The sequence below is a fragment of the Miniopterus schreibersii genome (assembly GCF_964146895.1).
Source record: "Miniopterus schreibersii genome assembly, chromosome: 3".
NCBI lineage: Eukaryota > Metazoa > Chordata > Mammalia > Chiroptera > Miniopteridae > Miniopterus > Miniopterus schreibersii.
This window is the reverse complement of record NC_138103.1, coordinates 12,745,055-12,769,540: the sequence shown is the minus strand read 5'-3', so window position 1 is coordinate 12,769,540 and position 24,486 is coordinate 12,745,055. Positions and strand designations below refer to the sequence as shown.

Genomic DNA, 24,486 nt, shown 5'->3' with positions numbered 1-24,486 from the left:
GGATTTTGACATGCAATTTTCCTCCTTAAGCACCAGCTCTAGACTCTAACTGCCCCTCTCTCCTAAGACAAGACCTCACTGTACATTCATTGGAAATAACAGACTAGACTCGTAAGAGGCTAATGCTAACCACCAAAGTAATGAATGGGAGATGGTTGAAGGTAGATTTTGTTGGGGCAGTTAAACAAAGGAGAGGAGGTGCTTCTTGAAGGCCACGGGGAGGGCCTGAGCCCTTCCCGCCCTTCCCGGAGCCAGTCTGGACCCACCTAGACGATTCAGGTGCTGCTGCAGGTTGGTTGACAGCTGGTCAAACTCTTCTTTCAGGGAGTCATGTCTAATGGGCATGAGGGCTATGTGGCTCATGGAATACTTGACAGCCTTCTTCTTGTCTTCAGGGGTCACAGCCTGTTTGGCAGCCAGCATGGCCTGGGACAGGGTAGCTTCGGGAGGGATCAGGGCGGCGGCGTAAGAAGAGGAGAGGAAGTCTTCGTAGCTCATTTCCTCCAGGTCTTCCATCTCGGTGTCATCGCTGAAGGATGCGGATTCTTTGGCCCCACGGGAAGACCCAGCACCCACAATGTCTGAAAAGACCCCTAAGGGCCCGGATGCAGCCGTGGTCGTTGCTACAGTGGCCAGTTTCGTGGCGGGGGCATCTTTGACGACCATGGCCGCGGTCTCGGCTGCCCGGGCTGCTGAGGTCGCCGCGGCCGCGTAGGCGGCGGCCGCAGCCGCTGCGATGGCAGCGGTGGTTTTTATCCTATGAACGGCGGACCGGGAACCCTTAGGGAGCACTTCTTTGGAGGCGTCAGGCTTGGGGGCCTCAGCCCTGGCAGCCTCAGCCTTGGGGGCTCCGTCCTGAGGGTCCGCCGTGTGGTGTAAGGTACCTTCTTCCACACTTTCTGAGACAGCGGGGAGCTGCTGCATCTCCGCCTGGCGATACTGTGGCCTCACTCTCTGAGGCCAAACTGAGACAGGCTCTGTGGGCTCTGGTGGGGCCCTGAAACGCTGAAGTTGAGCATACAGGGTGCCCAACTGGCCTGAGCCAGGCTGGAAGTAATCTAGGCCCCAGAAAGGCCAACCGCTAGGTACGAATGAGCCCCTGGAAGGAGGCCAGCCTCCCGGCAGCATAGGCCAGAACCCTGGTGGTATGGGCTGAGAGCCTGGGGCGGGCCCAGGCCCGAAGGCAGGACCAGGTCCCGGTCCAAACGCAGGTCCAGGTCCAGGGGCAGGCCCAGGTCCATACATAGGCCCAGGTCCAGGAGTAGGCTCAGGTCCGGGGGCAGGCCCAGGCCCGGGGGCAGGTGTAGGTCCATACATAGGCCCAGGTCCATACATAGCCTCAGGCTTAGCGGCAGTCCTACGCCTGAGCGGAGGCCAAGGTGGTAGTATGAACCCAGGTGTCAGGCTGGGCCCCAGTATGGGCCCAGTCGCAGGCAAGGACTCAGGCTCTGGCCTCGGCACAGAATCAGGCCCAGGTCCAGGTCCAGGTCCAGGTCCAGGCCCAGGCTCAGGCACCTGAGGCTGGTCCAACTCCTCGGCCCCTGTGAGCGGAACTGCCTGGGCAGCCTCCTCCTGTAGTTGCCCTGGCTTCTGGTAATGCCACATCGTCTCCAGGAACTTGGGGAGTTGGACAGCCTCTGAGACCTGGCTGTGATCAACACTTTCGAGGAACTTGGTGGTCTGGGGCAGGTCAGTCTCTGCGAGACTCTCTGCAACCTGCCACAGCTCAGCATCTTCCAGGTGTTCTGGAGCAGCTCCCTGTGGAAAAGTTCCCTGTGGAAAAGGGAGCTGGGCTGGCCAGGGCTGCACCAGGCCAACGCAGCAGTTACCCTGCCTGCTCCCTCACACCTACTTCCCTCTCCTCTATTCTCCTTCACTTACCGACATGAACAAGGCTTCATGGAGTCCACTCCAGAGTACCATGTCCTCAGTTTTCGGTATGGTGAGAATCCTGTTCTGGAGAACAGCCTGAGAGGTGAAGGAAGGGGTTGGGAATGAGAGACATGGACCTGGAGGGTGTGATGCCCTTGGGTGGCTCCCTTGTCCACACTGCCCTCCATACTTGCAAACGAATGGGCCTTTCCAGATTGTGTTCCCCTCCTTCCCCCTCCCTGTCCCCGGTACCCCTAGGCCTGGAGGTCAGGGGACCAGGGAGGGAGGATGGGGCTAAGGCCCTCACCATATCCCGTTGCAGTGCAGTCATCTTCCGGTTCTGCCCTTTCAAGTCATCAAAGAAACTGTCTATTCTTTCCAGGTGTATCTGTCAAAGGAGCCAAACCCGTGGATCAGGCGTGCAAGTTCTGGTCCCGGCCCTGCTTCTCCCGCTGCTCAAATACAAGGACTTAGCACTAGGTGACTAAGAGTTGGAGGGGGAAGAAAAAGTGTTTCCCAGAGAGTGAGAAAGGGGTAGAAAAGGGCCCCCTGGGCAAAAAAAGTTTGGGAAATGTTGGGCTTGAAAAGACTTAGGGAGTACCTATCTATATCAATATGAAACATTCAGTGGGTTTTTGTATTATAGGACTTCTCAGAGCCTTTAATGGGCAAAAATCCATTAAGAATCTCCAGGAGGTGGGCTGAGGAGGCACTGTTTCTCAAACAGATTTGTCCAAGGGTCCTTTTTAGTGTTTCATGATAGTTTCCTAACAGTGCCCTTTCTGCTCAGATGGAAGCTACCTAGCCCAAGACTGAAGTTCTTACAGTTGCCATGATGATTAAATGCATACACTGACCTGGCCACTGGGAATGGTAACTAAATCATGTTATTTGGAGGCAAGTTGTAAAACCTCGGCCACAATACCAGCCTGGGGGTGTGGAGAGCTGGCTTCTGAGCCCAGTTCTGACTCCCCAGCTATGAGCTCACACTTCAGAAGTTCCATGTCCTTCCACATCATGGCAAAGAGTTAGAACATGCCTGGGTTGATGTCCTTGTGGCTACAGAGGGAGCTAGCATGTAGGCCTGTACTAGGTTTATTCTACTTCTCAGTGTAAACAGAGCTTTCTAGAAGAGGGAGAGGTGTTCTCTTTCTCCTAGGTTGATGGAACTTAGTAGAGGAGGAACTAAGTAAGCCTAAAGTAGCCAAGACTTAGGGAGTACCTATCTATATCAATATGAAGCCAACCCAGAGGAAAATCATCACTGAGAGAGAGGTATTGATGTGGTATGAGCACCTAGATCTAGCTGTACCTGAAGGCATTCCTGAACTTTTTAGTTAATGAGACAATAAGTTATCTGATTTTACCTAAGCCAGAATGAACTAAGTCTCTGTCACTTACAAATGGTGTCCTAACACAGCAGGGTGAGGAGCATAGCATGGTGGAAGCCATAGAGAGTTCAGTGGGATGGGCTAAGTGGCTGGGCCACATCAGTGCCCATCTCCTGCCCGATGGCTGTGTCCTTTGACTAAGAATGGGCTTCTTAGATTTATCCTGTCACCCTACCACCAGTGGTCTAAGCAGCATGGCCAGCTTCGAGGTCTACCTTATCACACCTGTCCTTCAGTACGTCCATATTCTTCCTGAGGGTTTCGGTGTTGACCTTGAGTTTATAAATGTCGGTGAGCAAATCCTGCAGTGTCTTCATGGACTGAAGAGGGAGACAGGAGGAAAAAACACAAAGTTGAGTGTGGCTGAGGGAGAAGGCAAGCACAGTGTGGAAGCTCTCTGATGACTGCCATGGTCCAAGAAGTCCTCTTGGCTCTCCCAAGGCCTAGGCTGGAACATACTCAGAGGCCAGCAAATGACAGTTAAGTCAACAGTGCTCTGACCTCTCAAATAGCCTAGGTGGGAAGGAGGCAACCCTGTGTTTGAATGTATTCAGTAACCTGAAGTCAGTCATCATGAAGCATCTCATGCCCTTTAGTGGGAGCCGCTGGAGAGCAGCAAGGGACTTTCAATTGGATCTACATTTTCTCTTTTTAATCCTCATTTGAGGATATGTTTTTTTATTGATTTTAGAGAGAGAGAGAGAAACATCGGTTGGTTGCCTCCTGTACACTCCTCTACAGGAAACCAAGCATGTGCCCTGACTGGGAATCGAACCCATAACCTTTTGGTGCATAGGTAAGCACTCCAATGGACTGAGTCACCTGGCCAAGGCTGGATCTACATTTTTTAAAGGGAATTTCTGGCTGCATGTGTAGATTGGTCCTGGCAGGACAACAGGGGAAGCTGCAAGACCAGTGAGGAAACTTCCAGGCAAGAGTTGATGGGTGAAATGCTGGGCTCATAACTAGTTTCACTGCTGACTGGAGCTGTTACTACATCTTTCTAAGTTTTTGATTTTTCAATCATAAAATGGGTATTAAAATGCGATAATGTATATAAAGGATCTGGAGTAGGGGTGGGGAACCTTTTTCTGCCAAGGGCCATTTGGATATTTATAACATCATTTGAGGGCCATATAAAATTATCAACTTAAAAATTAGCTATGAAAAAAGCTCCTAGATTTATTGAATTTTGAGTCCCGCTTGCAGGGCCAGACCAAATTATACAGCCTGAGGGCCGGACGTCCCCCACCTCTGCTCTAGTGCATTTAGCTAACAAAAATAAAAAATAGTAAAATGGCAGAAGTCCTTCTTTTAAATTTTTTTAAAATTAATCCTCACCCGAGGATATGCTTATTGGTTTTTTTCAAGAGAGGGTGAGAGGGGGGAGCGGGGAGAGATAGAGAAACATTGATGTGAGAGAGAAACACTGATGGACTGGCCCCTGCATGAGCCCTGACTGGGGATCAAATCCATAACCTTTTGATGTACAAGATGATACTCCAACCAACTGAGCCACACCGGCCAGGGCCAAAAATCCTTCTTATTAATAATTATGTTAAATGTAAATGGATTAAAATGTCCATTAAGCAGCAGAGATTGGCAAAATAGATAAGAAAACATGATCCAAACTCATGGTGTCCATAAGAGATATATTTTATCTTATTTATTTTTAAATATGTCTTTATTGAGTTCAGAGAGAGAAAGGGAGAGGGAGGGAGAGAGATAGAAATATCAATGATGAGAGAGTCATTGACTGGCTGCTTTCTGCATGTCCCCTACTGGGGGTCGAGCTCACAGCCAGGGCACGTGCCCTGACCAGGAATCAAGCCATGATCTCCTGGATTATAAGTCGATGCTCAACTGCTGAGCCATGCTGGCAGGGCAAGAGACATATTTTAGATTCAAATATGCAAATACATGGAAAATAAAAGGATATAAAAAGATATACCATGCAAGCAATATCCAAAAGAGAACTAGAGTGGCTATACTAATATCATATAAAATAGATTTTAAGACAAAAATTGTTACTAGAGACAGAGGGACATTTATAATGACAAGAGGATCAATCCATCAGAAATACATAATAAGCAAAACATATATGCACCTAACAATGGAGCCCCAAAATACATGAAGAAAAAAACTGATAGAACCGAAAGGAGAAATAGACAATTCAACAGAAATAGTTGGAGACTTCAATACTGCATTTCCAGTAATGGATAAAACAACTAGACAGATCAGCAAGGAAATAGAAGATTTGAACAACACTGTGAACCAATCAGACATGACAGACATCTATAGAAAAGTCTACTCAACAGTGGCAGAATACACATTTTTCTCAAGCACACATAGAACAGTCTATAGGATAGACCATATGGGAGGCCATAAAACTAGTCTCAATAAGTTTAGAAAGGACTGAAGTAATATAAAACATGTTCTCTGACTACAGTGGAATTTAATTAGAAATCAATAACAAAAGAAACTATTAGAAATTCACAAATATGTGGAAATTAAACAGCATTCTCCTAAATAACTAATGGGTCAAAGAAAAAAAATCACAAAGGAAATTAGAAAACACTTTGAGATGAATTAAAATTAAAACACAACACAAAAATTTATAGGATGCAGCTAAAGCTGTGCTTAGAGAGAAATTTTAGTTGAATGTGACTATATTTAACAAAGAAGAAAGATCTTATATCAACAACCTAACTTTCCACCTTAAGATACTGGAAAAAGCACAGCAAACTAAATCTATAGCAAGTTAAAAATGAAACAACAAAGGTTAGAGTGGAAACTGGTGAAATAGAGAATAGAAAAATAATAGAGGAAATCAATGAAACTAAAAGCCTGTTCTTTGAAAAGATCAACAAAATTAGCAAATCTTTAGCTAGATTGACCAAGAATAAAAGAGGAGACTCAAATTACTAGAATTAGAAATGAAAGAGGGCCTGGCCAGGTGTGGCTCAGTGGTTGAGCATCAACCTAGGATCCAGGAAATCACAGTTCAATTCCTGGTCAGGGCACATGCCTGGGTTGCGGGCTCAGTCACCAGTAGGGAGTGTGCAGGAGGCAGCCGATCAATGACAACTGTCTTATCATTGACGCTTCTCTCTCTCTTTCCCTCTCCTTTCCCCTCTCTGAAATCAATAAAGACATATTAAAAAAAAAAAAAATTAAATGAAAGAGGAACATTTCTATTGACCTGACAGAAATAAAAACAATTATAGCCTTGGCCAATGTGGCTCATTTGGTTAGAGCATCATCCCGGGCACTGAAGGGACACGGGTTTGATTCCCAGGCAGGGCACATAACCAGGTTTTGGTTGGATCCTGGGTTGGGCCACCTACAGGAAGGAACCAACCTGTTTCTCTCTCACACCGATGTTTTTCTCTCTCTCTCTCACTCTCTCTCTCAAAAAATCAGTAAGAACATATCCTCAGGTGAGGATTAAAAAAATTAGCATAATTATAAAGGAATACTGTGAACAATTATATGGCAACAAATTAGATAAGTTGGATGACATGGACAAATTCCTAGAAAGACAAACTACCAAACCTGACTCAAGAAGAAATAAATAATCTGAAAAGGCCTAAAACAAGTGATGAGGTTGAAATAGTAATAAAATTATAAAAACTAGCACAAAGAAAGGCTCAGGCTCAGATAACTTCACCACTGACTTCTATCAAATAGTTAAAGGAAAATTAATACCAATTCTTCACAAATTTTTCCAAAAAATAAAAAAGTTCCAAACTCATTCTGTGAAGCCAGTAGTAACCTGATACCAAAATCAAACAAAGACATAAAAAGAAACTAGAATATGGACGCAAAAATCCTCAACAAAATACTAGCAAACTGAATCCAGTAACATATAAGACAAATAACCCAATTAAAAACAGGCAAAGATCTGAATAGACATTTCTCCAAAGAAGATGAACAAATGGCCAATAAGCACATGAAAAGATACTCAACATCATTATCAATCAGGGAAATGCAACTCAAAATCACAGTCAGATACCACTTCACATCCACTAGAATGGTTAGAATTAAAAGTCAGATAACAATAAGTGTTGGTAAGGATGTGGAGAAACTGGAATCTTTGCACACTGCTGCTGGGAATGTAAAATGATGCAGCTGTTTGAGAAAACAGTGTGGCAGTTTTTCATAAGCTTAAACAGATACCATATGACTCAGCAAGTCCACTCCTAGTGGTATATCCAAGAGAAATAAAAATATAGTTCCATAAACTTGTACATGAGCGTTTACAGCAGCTGCATTCATAATAGTCCAAATGTCAATTAACTGACAGATGGGTAAATAAAACATGATACACTCACAATACGAAATATTATTCAGCGACAACAAAAAATGAAGTACTGATGCTACAAGGATGAACCTTGGAAACATTATACTAGTGAAAGTAGTCAAACACAAAAGACCACATAGCGTATGACTCCCTTTATATGAAATGTCCAGAATAGGCGAATCTATAGAGACAGGAAGTAGAGTAGTGGTTGTTTATGGATAGGGGTGAGGTGCAGATTGAGGAAGTAGAGTGGTGATAACTAAACGGTATAGGGCTTCTTTTTGAGGTGATGCAAATCTTCTAAAATTGACTGTGGTGATGGTTGTATATATTCAATTATTTGAATTTGATAAAAACCATTGATTTGTAAACTCTTTAAATGAGTGAATTGTATGGTATGTGAATTATATCTCAATAAAGCTGATTGATTGATAGATAAATACAGCACCCCATATTCTTGAATTGGAAGACTTCTCAAATTGATCTACAGATTGAGCTCAATCCCTATAAAAATGTCAGTTGGTTCTTTTTTTGCAGAAATTGACAACCTGATCCTAAAATTCATATGCAAATGCAAGGGTCTCAGAATCGTCAAACAAGCTTGAAAGAGAAGAATGAAACTGGGGACTCACATTTCCTGATTTCAAAACTCTCTACAAAGTTACAGTAAGTAAGACAGTGCAGTGCAGGCGTAAGGAAAGATAGATCAATGGAAGAGAACTGCGGGTGCGGAAATAAACCCTCACGTTTACAGTCAATTGATTTCTCCATGAGCGCCAGAACAAAGCAACCGGGAAAGCATAGTTTCAACGAATGGTGCTGACCAGCTGGCTCTCCACATGTGCAAGAATGAAGTTGGATGCCTACCATACACCACATACGAAAGTTGACTGATAACGGTTCATAGATTTCAATGTGAGAGATAAACTATACACTATTTGCTCCAGTAGAAGAAAACATCGGAGTAAATCTTTGTGACCTTGGTTAGGCGATGGTTTCTTAGATACATTAGCAAAGGCATAATTATTTCTCCCTTTCTTCCCCCCCAAAAAAGAGAGAAAAGAAAGAGATAAATTGAACTTCATCAAAATTTAAAACTGTGTATCAAAGGACACCATGAAGAAAGTGAAAAGACAACCGGCTGGTGTTGCTCAATGGTTGACCCATGAACTAAGAGGTCAGTGGTTCAACTCCCTGGTCAGGGCACCTGCTCAGGTTGCCAGCTCGATCCCCAGTAGGAGGCATGTAGAAGGCAGCCGATAGATGACGTTTCTCTCTCATTGATGTTTCTATCTATCCCTCTTCCTCCCTCTCCCTTCTTCTCTCTCTAAAAATCAATAAAAATATTTTTTTTAAAAAAAGAAAGTGAAAAGACAACTCACAGAATCATAGAAAATATTTACAAATCATATACCCAACATCACATATCCAGAATATATAAAGAACCCTTACAACTCAACAATAAAAGAAAAACAACCCAATTAAAAGTGGCCCAATAAGCTGAATAGACGCTTCTCCAAAGAAATACAAATAGCTAACATGGGCATGAAAAGATACTCAACATCATTAGTTACCAAGGAAATGCAAATAAAAACCACAATGAGATAGGCTTCACACTCAGTAGGATGGCTATAATAAAAGAGGCAGACAGTGAGAAGTGTTGGTGAGGATATGGAGAGATTAGAACCCTCATACTCTGCTGACGGGCATGTAAAATGCAGCTTCTTTGGGAAACAGGCTAGCAGTTTCCCAAACTTGAAACATAATCATCTGATCCAGCAATTCTGCCTCTAGGTATCCACCTGAAAAGAATTAAGAACCATGTTCACAGAAAAACTTGTATCCCGGTGTTCAGAGCAGCACTATTCATTATAGCCTACAGGTGGAAACAGCCGAATGTCCATCAACTGATAAACAAAATTCCCTGCGTTGGAATATTAATTGGCAATAAAAAGAATAAAGTACTGCCCTGGCCCGTGTGGCTCAGTGGATGGAGTGTCAGCCTGTGCACTGAAGGGTCTCGGGTTTGATTCCCAGTCAAGGGCACGTACCTGGGTTGCAGGTTCAATCCCTGACCCCAGTCAGGGTGTGTGGGAGAGCCAGCCAATCGATGTCTCTCTCTCACATCCATGTTTCTCTCTCTCTTTATCTCTCTCTCCCCCTTCCACTCTCTCTTAAAAAAAAAATCAATGGAAAAAATATCCTCAGTTGAGGTTTAACAAACAAAGAACAGTATGGTAAGTGAAAAAGTGGGGGCTCAAGGAGGAGCAAGAATAGAGAATGACAGCTAATGGTTAAAGGGTTTCTTTTCCAGCTATAAAAATGTCCTAAAATTGACTGTGACAGTTGCATAACTCTGTGAATATACTAAAATCACCGAACTGTTCATTTTTTTATTGCAGTCTAGTTGACATACATTATGTGACTGCACACTTTAAATGGATGAATTTGCTGGTATGTGAAATACACCTCAATAAAGCTTTAAAATATAGCATTCTTGTTTTAGAAACAACTAGGGGAAATTTCAACACTGTCTATTGGATGGTATTCAGGAGTTATTGTTAATTTTGTTCGGAGTGATAATGAGAGTGATGATTTTGTTGGGAGGAATCACGGGATGGGTTTTACAAACCCCTATCTGCCGTAGATGGAATATGCTTTGCAGTGAAATCTGCAAGGTCCAGACCCCTCACCTATGCACGGATGCTTCCGTCTCCCCATCTCTCCAGGGGTAACCAGAAGACCAAATTACCAGGGCAGGAGTCATTTCCCCCCCACTCCACTCCTCCACGGGCAAGGATAGGTCAAACCCAGAAAAGACGATGTACCTCATAGGCTGCTCCCTGAGGGAGGGCTGCACAGGAGAGGAAGAACATCAGTTTCTCCTGGGACGCTGCTCTTCTAGGATAGTCAGTTACAGCTTTCTGAAACTCGCTGCCTGGGGCATGTGGATGGGGTCTGGGAACCCACAATTCTGGGAAAGACCCCCAGGCCCAGCCTGCTTCTCACAAGCCTGGGGACATGCCCAGAACTCCAGTTTAGGGAGGAAGGGCCAATGGAGATGCGGTATGCAGTTAGACAAGATCAAAGCAAGGACCATGGGCCAGGTACAGAAGGTCCCCAGGGTGGAAAGCCTCTGGCGCCTAACGAGGGGGAAAACTATGAAAACAAGGACCTTGCCCCAGGGTGACGTTTCCCCTTCCCTAGGGTATCGCTGGTCATGCAGTTTAGACCCCCTGACCTTCCATACCACTGGTCGCGTGTTTAGAACCCTCCCCTGACCTTTCCTCCCCTGGCATGTTTTTCGGGTTAGACCCCCTTAGAGGGGGAACAAACAAAGGGGGCCGGAGAATAGCCCTTAAGCATCAAGCCCCCAGGACAATGAGATTCTGATTCACATCAAATACATCTGGGCCTCAGTCACGTTTCAGCTCCAGGCCCAGACAAGCAGCAAAACCAGACAAGCGATCCATGACTGACATCAGGACCAGCTGCATTGACTAATGACCCCGCCCCGGTGCCGACCAATCAGTGGAGACTGACCCTGACCCTGAAAGGACACACCTGGACAGCTGATGAATATTCTATTGAGATCCTCCCCTGGGACCGCCCTTAAAACCCCTCATCCTAAGGGCTTAGGATGGAGGACCCAGCTCCCTCTCCCGGGAGCATGCCCTCTCCTTTTCTCTACTGTCCCCCTTCTCCCCACCTTTCCCCCAGGGATGTTTGCCTCTCTTTCTCCTAAGCTCCAAGGACCCCTTCTTTGCCTCTGTAACTTGTTTCCTAACTACTTCCTTTACCTCTATGACTTTATAAATAAACTATCTCTTATAGTTTGAGTCTTGGCTCTGAACACCAGGTGCTGTTCTAGCCACAGCCAACAGAGGGGCGCTGGGGAAGGCCAAGGTCTGGACTACGTTGCTGTGACAATAACCTGCAAGGGCCCACATGGCCCCTCAGATGACAATTAGGGTTTGGAATGATCCATGTTCAGGGGAAGCAAGCCTAGGAAGCTGCCCTTACTGGAAGTGGACCCCAAGGCCTGTGGAACCCCCTGCAGGCACTAGCAGCTGGGCTTGTCAGATTTGTGTTCACTCTGTCTCCCTCACTCTCTGTCTCTCTGAAGAGGGCTTTCAGAATGTAGATTCAGGTTGGGGACCCAGTGCTTAGAAGAGGCCTAGAAGGGAGCAATAAGGGGATTCAAGGCAAACACTCCCTTGGACAACCAGCTAGCCTGATCTCTGTTGCCACAGCAGCCAGAGCGTTGGGAAATGGGAATGTTAACACCTCTTCCCTTCTAGACAGACCTAGGAATGCAACAGCACTTCCTGGGACACTGGGAAGGGTGCTGCCAACCTATGAAAGTCATTACTATTCTGCAGCAACTTCAACCCCGAGTCTCTAAATACCCCAAATGTCTTCCATGTCCTTAAACTTTGTTACGAAATTCTCAAAAATCAATATAAATTTAAAATCATTTTAATTGTGGGATATACAGTAAGAGTTTTGGGTTGGGGGAGTGTATGATAAATGGGAGCATGGGCCCCTTCCCATGCTCCAGCTCCTCCTCCCACCCTGTGGGAATACTAGCGAAGGCCATCTGTAAGCGGGATGTGAGACCCTGGCCAGCAACTCTAAGAGAGGCCAAAGAGAAACTGCTTCTAGATGTGAGCCTCGATTGTAAACAGCTTGTGTTGTGTGTTTTTAAATCCTCACCCAAGGATATTTTTTCCATTGCTTTTCAGAGAGAGTGGAAGGGGGGGGAAGAGAGAGAGAGAGAGAGAGAAACATTGATGTGAGAGACACATCAATTGGTTGCCTCCTGCACACACCTTGACCAGGGCTGGGGATGGAGCCTACAACTGAGGTATGTGCCCTTGGCCAGAATTGAACCTGGGACCTTTCAGTCCGTGGACCAACGCTCTAACCACTGAGCAAAACCGGCTAGGGCTACAGCTTGTGCTTTGATCTCTCACAGCTTGAGCACTGGCACATCTCCCTCCCCTTGCACGCTGTTTTCCTGTTTTCTGTACTCGATAAAACCCTATGCTGGGAAAATCTGAGTGGTGGTAAAATAATAGCACCCGCCAGCCACCCCCAGTGCGGCTCTTCTACAGGCCAGATGGGACTTGGTGGGACAGTTTCACCTGTCGGCTGCCACCAGTGATCAGGTAAGTCCTAATAAACCCATGTCTTTCACAGCCAGTCCTCCAGGTTATTTCTTTGGAATCCACAAACAGTATGCAGAGGTTTTCTTGGACCTCGGCACCTTGCATAACAGGGAGTAAAATGGGAAGGGAGTTTTGAAATTAAAAAAAGCAACAGCAGGTTGTTGCAATCCCGTAATGGGATCCATGACTTTATTTATGGAAACAGGGTTAGCCAGAACAATCTTAATGCCAAATAGCTGACGTGGTCCCCCATTTTTTCCTGTGAGGACAGCAGCCAGGGTTTATCATCACAGACGAGATAACTGAGGCCTCAAGGAGACAGACAGGGACTTACAAACACAGCTTTCTAAAACTCACTGCCTGGAAGATGCAGGTGGGGCCTGGGAACCTGCAATTCTGGGAAAGGTCCCCAAGAGGGGTTGGTTCTAGAGCAGGACAGGGAGGTTATACATAGACAAGCACACAGCCAGCAGGGGAGCCCAGGTTTTCCAGCAGGGGAGCCCAGGTTTTCCAACTCGGCAATTCTCAACAGCGGTGATTTGGCTCCAGCGGGCATTTGGCAACATCTGGAGACATTTTGGGTTGTCACAACGATGGAGAGCTCCTGGCACCTAGTGGGTAGAGGCTAGGGATGCTGCTTAACATCCCACAGTGCACAGGACAGTCTCCACCACAAAAAATTATCTGGGCCAAATGTCAGTATTGCCGAGGAAGAGAAACCTTGCAATCTGGCTGCTTAATAACAACTTTCTGCAAGGCCCAAGCCCCCACATCTGGCTGTGACCTGACCCGAGGGCACCAGCCCTCAGGCCATGCCTGTGGGTCCTCCCAAATCTCTCAAGAAGCCTCCTTGGTGCCTGCCCTAGTGTCCCAGGCACCATTCACCCTATATGGGGGGGGTGCTAGGGCCTATGCCACTTGACGGGTGCCCATAAGGGAGGCAAAGGACACTAACCCAGCCAGCTGAGAGAAAGAGGGCAGAAGGGGGGAAGGCAAGGTGATCCCTGCCATCAACATGGCACTTTGACTGCCGGCCTGACTGGCAGGTGGGTGCAAACACTTAGCTAAGTAACTTGCACCATCCTAGAACCAGCTACCACGGCAACCCCCTATGATGGGACATTGTGGCAACCCTAGCAATTCCCATCAGGCTCCCAACAAGGCAGCATTCTCTAACAGCAGGGACATTCCTAAGTGCACAAACAGCCCTCTGAGGACTGCACACCCAGGTCTGAACCTGTCCATCTGCCGCTTTTTTGAGCTGGTTGGGTCATCCTGGGCACTCACACATTCTAGAAGCCTTCATCATAAAGGTAGGCAGGGTGCAGGCTGCTCTGCAGTGTGTCTACCTCTCCAGCTGCCGAGGCCCTCCATAACCTGCCCTCAGCCACGCATGCAGCCTTCTTTGTCTTTATAACAATTTTTGTCTTAAAGTCTATCTTGTCTGATAGCTTAGTCACTCCAGCTCTCCTCTGGTTATTGCTTACATGGAATATCTTTTTCCATCCTTTTACTCTCAACCTCATTTATGTCCTTGAATCCTAAGATGTGTCTCTTGTAGACAGCATATAGGCACAATATTTCTTTTTTAAGATTGATTCTGCTAATCTCTGTTTTGTGTGCGTGTGTGTGATAAAGTACACATAACAATATTAAAGTGAACAATTTAGTGGCATTTACTACATTCACAAGGTTTGCGATCATTCACCTCTATGTAGAACATTTTCATTACCCCCAAAGAAACCCTAGATCCATCAGCAGTCACTCCCACTGCCCACACCTTCCCCAGCCCCTGGCAACCTCTAATCCACTTTCTATCTCTATGTCCATACGTTTTATATAATCATGCAATATGTGGTCTTTGTGCCTGTCCACTTCCACTTAGCACTTATAGTTCATCCATGTTGTCAATTTGCCCCTCTCGCCTGGCATCAGCCCACCTTGGCCAGGCTGGACTCTCTCATCTCCCACAGTCACCAGGCATGTTCTCCCAGGGCTCTGGGTGCCTGACTTTGCTGAGTTCCCAATCGAGCTCAGTTTCCCTGCTCAGTTCAAATCTCTGAATAATAGTGATCACTGACTGGGCACCTAGAATATGTGGAGCTTTGTGCTAAGCACTTCCCATGCATTATCTCGTTTAGTTTTAACTTTGCAACAATCCTGGGAGGAAGAAACCATCTCCATCTCCCCACCCTTTCCAGTTAGCAAATGGCAGCATGCTCAGCGCCCCACATAGCTAGGCCTTTCACTAACCCGCTCGGCCCAAGACTGGCCAAGTCCCCATTTTCTAACACTGTGACATCGAATGGGTTCCTTAACCTCTCTGTGCCTCAATTTCCTAATCTGTAAATCCTGGATAATAATAGCACCTGCCTCACAGAGTTGCTGTGAAGAGTAAAGGAGCTGTCCTGGCTGGTATGGCTCAGTGGTAAGAGCATCGGCCTGCACACTGGAGGGTCGCAGGTTCGATTCCTGGTTAAGGGCGCATACCTTGGTTACATGTCCAAGCCCAGCCTCCCGTTGGGGTGCGTGTGGGAGGCAGCCAATCAATGTGTCTTTGTCAAGTCAATGTTTCTCTCCCCCCCCGCATTCCACTCTCTCTAAAATCAGTGGGGGGAAAAGTATCCCCACTCCTCGGGTGAGAATTAAAAGAAAAAAGATTAAAGGAGCTAACAGACATAAGTATCTAGCTTACCTGGAAAATGATGAGCACTTCCTTTCTGTGCCCACCACACCTGACATGCTTGCCTTACTCTCTGGCCAGGACGTCTTGGCTTTTGGCCTCCCAACCACTGGTCCTGCCTCCTTTGCTGACCTCTCTCCCCTGAGGCCAGACCAGCCTTCTTTAGGGTGGCTTAGCTCACATCCAGGCCCTCCCACGATCTACCCTCTGAATAAGAACAAGTGCTTCTCCTGGAACCTGAGGCCCCCCAAGGTAGGGCCCTAGCCCGCCTTCCAGCTCCTTGTTCATGACCCTCCTCTGGGGATCAGCCAAGATGACTGTCCCTTATGCCTCAAGTGTGCCCTGTGCTGGCTCCTACCACTTGCTCCTCTAGAAAGGACCCCTTCCAATCTCTGTCTGTTGAACGTCTATCCACCTTTCCAGAACCTTCTCAACCTGCCTCAAACCTGGCTCTCTTCCCCCAAAGCTCCGTTCCCAGTTCTCTCTATGGCACGTGCCTCAGAGTGGCCCCTCCGTGAGGCGGATGTTTTCTCTCAGCCCCTGCACATGATCTTCCATCCCCCGCCATGCACTCAGTGCCCTGGTGGTTACCACAGGCACTGTGCCCATCATACCTCCGCCCTCCAGGTGAGCCAGTGGGAAAATGACAGGAGAGAGGGCAGGGTATTCATTCCCCAAGATGCAAAGTCTTCCCCGACACTGCAGGCCCTGATGGACAACGATGTGCTGAGTGGGGAGGCAGGAGATCACATGGTCCAAGCAGGCCCTGGGTCAGAGGCCTCCGCTCCTCTCCTGCTCTGCTGTCACTGGCTACAGTACCATCAGCAAATTAATGAACATTTCTGAGTGTCAGTTTCTCACCTATAAAGTAGGGATAATTCTCTTTCCCGCATGTCGCATGGCTAGTTCCTGAAGATTTCTATTCGCTTGCTTTCTGTCTGCCGCCCTTGCTGGAACATGACCTCCTTTTCAGCATGACTACCATGGGGCCTCCCTCAGCGGACATCCTCAATTATTATTATTTTTTACTGAGGTGAGATTCACATAACATACAATGAACTATTTTAAAAGAATAATTCAGTGGCATTTAGTGCATTCACAGTGCAATCGCTGCCCTCCCTCTAGTGCCAAAACATTTCCGTCACCCCAAAAGGAGATCCTGTAACCAATAAGCAGTCTCTCTCCATTCCGCCCTCTGTCCAGCCCTGGTAACCACCAATCTGCTTTCTGTCTCTGTGGATTTGCCCATTCTGGACATTTCATATAAACGGAATCACACAATATGTGGTCTTTGTGTCCCGCTTCTTTCCTTAACACTTGATGACAAGCTTGGAGCTTTGGTTCTACCTGACTCCAAAGGGGACCCAGGGAATAGGGGGCCTGAGAGGAGAGCGAGAGGGCAAGAAGCTTCTGGAGGCCAGGTGGGTTACCTTTTCTATGGCTTCTTCGTGGCCCTCCACCATCTTGCGGAGCTTTATGAGCTGCCACAGTTCCTGGGCAGGCTGGCCGGCGCCTTGGCTGGCCTCCAGCAGCATGGAGGTGGAGGGCAGCTCCTGCAGCACGGCCAGCTGGCTCTCTATCTTGTCCACGCGGTTCACCATGTGGTCGAAGACGTTATTCAGCCTCTTCATGGGGTTGAGGATGGGCTGAGCATCTCCCTCCCGGGGCATGAACACAGCCTGCGAGGACTGGAGGAAGTCTTCGTCCCCCGAGAGGACCTTCTTGAGCTCAGCCATGTGGATGTGCTCCAGGATGCCATGGAGCAGGAGGTGCAGGGCCTGGAAGTTCACCACCCCGCACTGCGGGATGGCAATGTTGACCAGCTCGGAGAAGGTGAGCGAGAAGCTCATTCTGCCGGGGGGGGGGGGGGGGGGGGCCGAGCTGGGGTTCTGGGCGTCCCCGGGGACAGGTGGTGGCTTTCAGTGGGCCCAGGAACTGCACGAACAAATGCTCAGAGACCCAGAGGGGCTGTAAGTCACAGCAGCCCGGGAGAAAATGGCCCCTGTCCTGGCCAGAGCTCCGAGGGAGTGTGTGGTTGCTAGGGTACCAAAGAACGCGGCAGTGGGCGCGCTTCCGAGGGGGGAGCGGGCAGAGTGGGTGCCTGGGAACAGCTGAGGGACGTTTCAACAAACGGCCGGCCTTTCAGTGCAAGCCCTTTCATTATGTAGGAGCCCATGACCCTTTCCAAAAAGCATGCCGTGCCCTGGCCCGTGGGGCTCAGTGGTTGGAATGCCTGCCCATGAACCAAAGGGCCGCGGGTTCGATTCTAGTTGAGGGCTTGTACCTGGGTTGCAGGTTCGCTCCCTGCCCCTAGTTGGGCACGTGCAGGAGGCAACCAGTCGACATGTCTCTCTCACATCAATGGAATAAATATCCTCAGGTGAGGAGAAAAAAAGAAGCATGCCAGGAAGGTGACGGAGAGCCAGCTTGCTCCTGGAAAGTCTCTAGGATCGGAACAGGAGACAGAGTTCTTGAGTTAGGGAAGCCCCGGTTTCAGGAACAGAATCTGAGAAGCTAAGCTGGTTGCAGGACAGTGGCCAAAGGCCACACAGGTGTTCCAGTTACTGGAGGAGGAAAGTGAGAAGTGTGTGGGGCAGCAGCTTTTGTCAGGTCTGAATCCTGCAAGTCCCTGTCCCGCCCCCCTCCCCAGGAGGACATGAGTGACCTCCCTAACTCTGCTGTGCTCCCCCCTTGAGCTGGGGCTCACCAAGACCCCCGTGCTCTAAAATCCTTGAGGACATGTCCATGAGCTAGCTGCCGCAGAACCTGAAGGCTGCCTGGGCTCCAATATGTTCAGGCCCTGCTATTGTCAATTCTCAGGCAAGAAAATGCCGCCTGCTGGCCCTGGTCTTCTAGGGAAGTCTGCAGGGAAAGCCCCGACCTAACCTCTGGAGCCCTCACTCTTGGCCCACCCCCAAGTTCCTGGCATACAATACACACCACTTACAATACACAGCACACAGCATGAGCCCTGCCCAGGGGTTCAGTTGGTTTCTCCACAGAAGAGACAGCAGATGCCTGTCCACTTTGGGTTCATGCTCATGACTCTTCTCAGCAGCTGTGTGACCTTCGATAAATGATTTAACCTCTCTGTATCTCAGCTTCCCTGCCTGCTAAATGAGAAATAAAATCTTCCATGTGGAGTTGCCATGGTGGTGGTGGGGGCAGTGTACGACGCTGTAGAAATAATACATGTAAAGTGACAGGCCCGTGTGGACACAAAGACTTCCTTTCCCAGACTTGATCTGGTATCCCAGTCTTGCCAGTGATCATGGTCAAGGGAGAAAAGCCCAGGAGACTTGTTTGAATTTAATGTAAAGACCTTTGCAGGGATGTTGTTTGTTACTCACAGGTTCTCGACCTCATGTCAACAAATGCTCCTACTGAGGCCCTTACTGCTCTACCACAAAACCTAGCTCTTCAGGCATAACAGGAACTGATGCTGGGACCCTCAGTGCTACCACACTGTTTGTTCTCTTTGGAACTGCTTAATTCCACTGAAGGAATTTACCCACCTTGAGAGGGAAAAAAGGCTCACTCCTACTGTGATAAATGTATACATCCCCAGTTCTGTCTGGGCCCTACTCAGATACAACTTATTTTTTTTGGTAACAGCTTTATTGAGATATAATTCACATATCATTCAATTGACCCATTTAAAGTATTCAATTCAATAACTTATATTCACAGAGCTGTGCAACCATCACTACAATCAACTTACATACATTTTCATCGCCCTAGAAAGAAATGCTGCCACCCATGAGCACCCACTGTCTGTTTCCCCAACCCCCCAGCCTCTGGCAGTCACTGACCTTCTTTCTGTTTCTATGGATGGGTCTATTCTGGACATTTCACATGACTTTTGTGACTACCTAGTTTCTTTTATTTAGCACAGTGTTTTCAAGGTTCACCCAGGTTGTAGCACTTCATTCCTTTTTACGGCTAGACCAGTTTATTTGTCCATTCATCCACTGATGAATATTTGAGCTGTTTCTACCTTTTGACTATTGTGAAAGCTGCTTCTATGAACAGGGGCATACAAGTTTTTGCGTGAGTTCAAGTTTTATGTTACTTTAGGACTCTCTACCGAGGAGTGGAATTGCTGAGTCATAAGGTAACTAACTCTATGTTAATGCTTTGAGGAACTGTCAGGCTGTTTTCCATAGCAATGCATTATTTTACATTCCCATTCACAGCAAATGTGGGCTCTAATTTCTCCCCATCATCACCAATACTTGTTATTGTCTGTCTTTTTTATTATAGCCATCCTGGTGGGTGGTGGAAACTACTGGTTTTGTGGCCATCAGGCTCATAGCCACCTGCCACACACTCACTTATCCTAGGCTTCAAAATGATTTTAGAGACTTCCAGATATTTAAAATGACCACCCCTTCAGTGGATCATGTTCCCCTGAAAAGAACACCAAGACACCTTTGAAAAGACGCTAGCATAGGCTGCCTGAGAGAGCTCCCAGAGGGATCAGACTCTCTTCATGCGCACTATTCTAGCCACAGTTCCCACGGCAGGGGTAACACCACTGAAAAAGGTCACCCAAAAATTGTCTCTGACCCTAGCAGACAGATGTCATCAATGACACAACTTCTTCTCCAACAAGCCAGGTGAAATGTAAATTCATTTGGAGATCACGAAACCCTGAATTTCGTCTTGGCTAACCAAGCAGAAGTTTATGTTTGAGCAAACATTTCTTGCTTGTACCTATGTAAATACCGCATAAATACCATGGGTCAAGTAAGAACAGTTTATGATTAGGCTTTTTTAAAAAGCCACCTGGCTCTCCAGGGAAAGACCAGCTGGATTCTAGGGGTGTCTTTACAGCCTGGGTTCAGCAATCGAGGCCCCTGTCTTCAGGGTCTGGTGCCAGATCTAAAAGCCAGTTCTAATTCTGATAACGGCCTGTGTTGCAGATGGCTGATGTGTTCTGTCCAGAGTCTTTTTATAAAAATATGTTTTTATTGATTTTTAGGGAGAGAGGAAGGGAGAGGAATAGAGAGATAGAAACATTGATGAGAGATCGATCGGCTGCCTCCTGCACGCCCCCTACTGGAGATAGAGCCCGCAACTGGGGCGTGTGCCCTGACAGGGAATGGAACCTGTTACCTCTTAGCTCATGGGTTGACACTCAACCACTGAGCAACACTGGCCTGGCTGTCTAGAGTCTTAAGTGAAGCAACTGTCTTGTGAGAGGACTCAACAACTCATCCTGCAAGACCTCAGAGGGTCTAACCCCAGCCAAGCTATGACAACATTCCCTGAATACCCTCCTGACCAGCGACATTTGGCACTGGCAAAGCTCTGGATATAGTAGATGAGTGTTCTGAGTGGCTTCATCCACCTTCAGCTATGGGGAGGTAGGGGCAGGGGGGAGGCAGCCCCTGGTAGCGGGAAGTGGCCCAGCACCATAGGCCCTGTAGCTGGCTAGGAGGGCCTTAGTACACTCCAGTGGGCACAAACAACTTCACAGAACACCAGACCCGACAGGACCACTCTGCTCCTATGAAAGTCCAAGACAAACCGCATGTCATAATTAGGTCTGAACTCAGACAAAAATAATAATACTGTCCAAACCACAAACATGACTAGATAGCCCCCTATCCAGGCTAATACAAGTGACCACTGCTTCTTGGCCAACTAAAACTTTTTGTTTCGTTCCTTCTGCCTTCTAGATAAGATTGATTAAAATATCCAATCATAGAATCAGCCTGACAGTAACCAAAACAGAAGACTTCCCCCAGTCACCTAACATGGACCCAAATCCTATCACAAGTCCTTCTAACTTAACCCTCTATGAGATGTCCCTAGATTCCCCACTGTGTTGTATGACTTAAAAATTCAAGGGCTGCCTTCACATTTTTGAGCCTCACAGGACCCTTTGTTTCCCTGTTCCTCTCAAATATGCCCCCTCACCCCCAGCAGGAAAGGCTCCCCACCCAGCTAGTACCCCACCAGCCAGACAGCTGCACTCCACCCCAGCCTCATCTGAGGGGGTTCAGTTCTCCCGGCTGGCTTGTGAAACTATTCAAACAAGCCAATCACCTCCTCCTGCAGGAACCAGGGGGCGCCCCCCCTGTTATTACAAAGCCTGCAGCCCACAGCCCCAGCTGCTTCACTCTGTTCCTGAGGGCCACCCTGAGTGGTCCTGCCAGCCTCTGTGAGTTTATGTGGCTGATTACTGCTGTCAATCTCACCTGTCCCGTGCCGAGTGTCATACTACTGAGGGCAGGTCCCTCCCACACCAGCAGAGAGAAAGGGAGGTAGCAACAACCATGCTGTGTATTCTCCCTTGTGGCAACAAGTCAGTAAACCCAACTTTGCTCAACTACAGTAGGTTCCTGGTGGCCTTGGTTGGAGGGGCTGGCCGGGCAAACTTGCAAAAAACCTTGCAGTGGTCAGAGCTTTTGGATTTTGGAACTGCAGACAAAGGACTGTGGAGCTGTATTGTTATGGAACCGTAAGCAAGACTTTCCTACTTTGGAAGGGCAAGGTCAGGGGAAATGGGTAGTTTAGTACTGTTAGTCACACAGCCGAAGAGGTGAGCGTGAGGCCAGACCAGGGAGCTCCCTGTGGGCTTTACAAAGAAGTGTGAGCGTCTGAGTGTGAAACAATTCTTGGTCACTGGGGGCTAGGCTGGAAGTAATGGCTCTTTGTCATTCTGGAGGGATGCCCAGCATCTAAAACCATTCCTGTGCCTGGGGAGGTCTCCAGTTCAGGAGTCCTGTGGGAGGTGGAGTGTCAGTTACTAGTTGCCCAGCTACTCTGAAGCTAGGCCATGAGCATTTAAGGAACTTCCACAGTCGGTGCTGGCAGCTCCGGGGCCCAGGGAATGCGTCCCTCCGGGATCGAAGAAAGGGGAGCTCTAAATCAGCCTAGGTTGCAACAGTTCAGACAGGTGGAAACTCAGCCCAAACAGCCCAGTCTGGTCTCAGGCCTTCAAGGTAAGTGCTGCAATTCAACAAGATACTGATATGTTCCCTGGCACCCAGCTCTGGGCCTGACACTGATGCTTGTCTTTCCTTCAACCAATGTTTACGGAGCACCTACTAGGTGCCAGGTGCTGTCTGTCCTTAAATACAGAGGACACCACAAGTCAGAGGTGGTCTCTGATCTCAAAGAATGTGCAGGCTAGTGGGGGAGACAGATGCTTATTTTACAACAAAGAAATAAATTAGCTTCAGGTAGTGATAGGAATTAGAAAGTCTAAAACAGGATAAAATGAGAATGGGGAATGGGCATTAATTTAATAGGGTCGTTAGGGTAGCCAGACTCCAAGATGGCTCCCAAAGATACCCTTGGGACTCATACCCTTGTGTGGTCTACTCCCATCCTATCCCAGCAAAACTGGTGGTGCACCTTACATCACCAATGCATCTATGTACACACACCTACTCATTCATTTCACATTACAGAATGGCAAGATTTGTGAAAGTTATGTATTTTGCAGATGATTTGATTTGATGCTGCTAAATTGGAGCACATATGATAAAAATGCAAAAAACAAAACAAAACAAAGCCAATGTGTTAGACTTGAAAGGATCCATAAACTTTAAAAATCATGTTATTTTAGTCTGGCCCGCGTGGCTAAGCGGTTGAACATCAACCTATGATCCAAGAGATCAAGGTTCGATTCCTGGTCAGGGCACATGTCCAGGTTGTGGCCTCAATCCCCAGTAGGGGGTGTGCAGGAGGCAGCCAATCAATGACTCATCATTTATGTTTCTATCGCCCTCTCCCTCTTACTTCCTCTCTCTGAAATCAATAAAAACATATTTTTTTAAAAATCATGTCATTTTAGGTCTGGAAATAAAATAGTTCAAGACCTAAAGACTGGCTGCTGTGTGGAAGAAGCCACCAGACCATACCGTAGGATGTTTCTGGCTTCCTGGAGAATTTGCTGGCCCCAGGGAGGACCCTGCCCTTAGGTCAACAGACAGCAGCCACGATCTGGCGCTGCTCAGTTCTGATGGCAGGACGCCAATTCAGACAATTTTAGGATGAACTTGTTACTGGAATATTCTTTGAATCGCCGGTTGGAGCCAGAAGCCAATTAATGGAATTGGAAACAAGGGTTACATTCCCCATGCCCCGACAAATAAATAGAGGTCAAAGATTAAATCAGTTATATAAAGTGCCATTTATCTGCTTTTCCCAGACAAGCCTTTTTTTTTTTTTTTAGAGAGAGAGAAAGAGGGAGAGAGAAACATCAATTTGTTGTTCCACTTATGTGTTCATTGGTTGCTTCTTGTATGTGCCCTGACCGGGGATTGAACCCTCGATCCTGGCGTATCAGGACAACTCTAAGCAATTGAGCTACCTGGCCAGGGCCCAGACAAGCCATTTTCATGCTGGATAAATAGCTCAGAATGGTAACCAGTCTACCTTTCCTCTCTCACTCCAGGAAGAACTGAGAGGAGAAAGGACTGCAGGTGAAGGATTAGAAGTTGTGGTGAATGTCTGCTGTTTCTGGCTACCTCACATTGGACATTCTGCTTATTTAGAGTGGGGGTGAAGGTGGAGGTGGGGATTTCATAACAAGCGCAGGTGACTTGCCCCTGCTCAGAAGCTGAAGATTCAATCAGATCTCCCCCACCCACTCCGTCTCACTTGTGGTTAGGTGTGAAAAATTTACAAGGCAACTGCTGCCCCTGGTTCTGAATTTCAGTACCAATACTTTTTTTAACAAGAGAAAATTATCAAATTTAATTACATACACATATATGGGAACCCCGCATATCTGAGAGAGTCAGAGATCCCACACACACATGAGAGGTTCAGAGACAGGGAGGGAAAATCAGGTATATATGGCACTCTGAGCTGAGGCACCTGGGACTTCGAAAGGAAAGAAGGTCACTGCAGGACAGTAAGAAGAGCAAACGTTCAGTAATTAGAAGTTTGTCCTGCCCTACAGACAGGTCATAAAAAGTTATTTTTGGTGATAACTCTTATTATGGGCAAGGCCTCTAATTTAAATTCTTTTTTTTATTGTTGACAGTATTACAGATGTCCCCCATATCCCTCCCTTTTACCTCTTTCCACCCAGCCCCTGCCCCA

The 24,486-nt window shown here is 47.3% G+C and overlaps 1 protein-coding gene across 1 annotated transcript in view; it reads right to left on the bottom strand.

Annotated features, from left to right (window-relative positions):
* LOC308555150 (uncharacterized protein C16orf96) overlaps positions 1-17,429 on the bottom strand; it is a 36,921-nt gene extending 19,492 nt beyond the window's left edge. Inside the window, exons 1-5 of the mRNA XM_081133071.1 lie at positions 16,851-17,429; positions 3,479-3,583; positions 2,180-2,260; positions 1,882-1,968; positions 267-1,773 (exon numbers count right to left, since the gene is read on the bottom strand). Coding sequence (XP_080989197.1) covers positions 267-1,773; positions 1,882-1,968; positions 2,180-2,260; positions 3,479-3,583; positions 16,851-17,270 — 2,200 coding nt within the window. The 5' untranslated portion in view covers positions 17,271-17,429. The remainder of the gene's footprint in view (positions 1-266; positions 1,774-1,881; positions 1,969-2,179; positions 2,261-3,478; positions 3,584-16,850) is intronic.
* Positions 17,430-24,486: the final 7,057 nt, after the last annotated feature.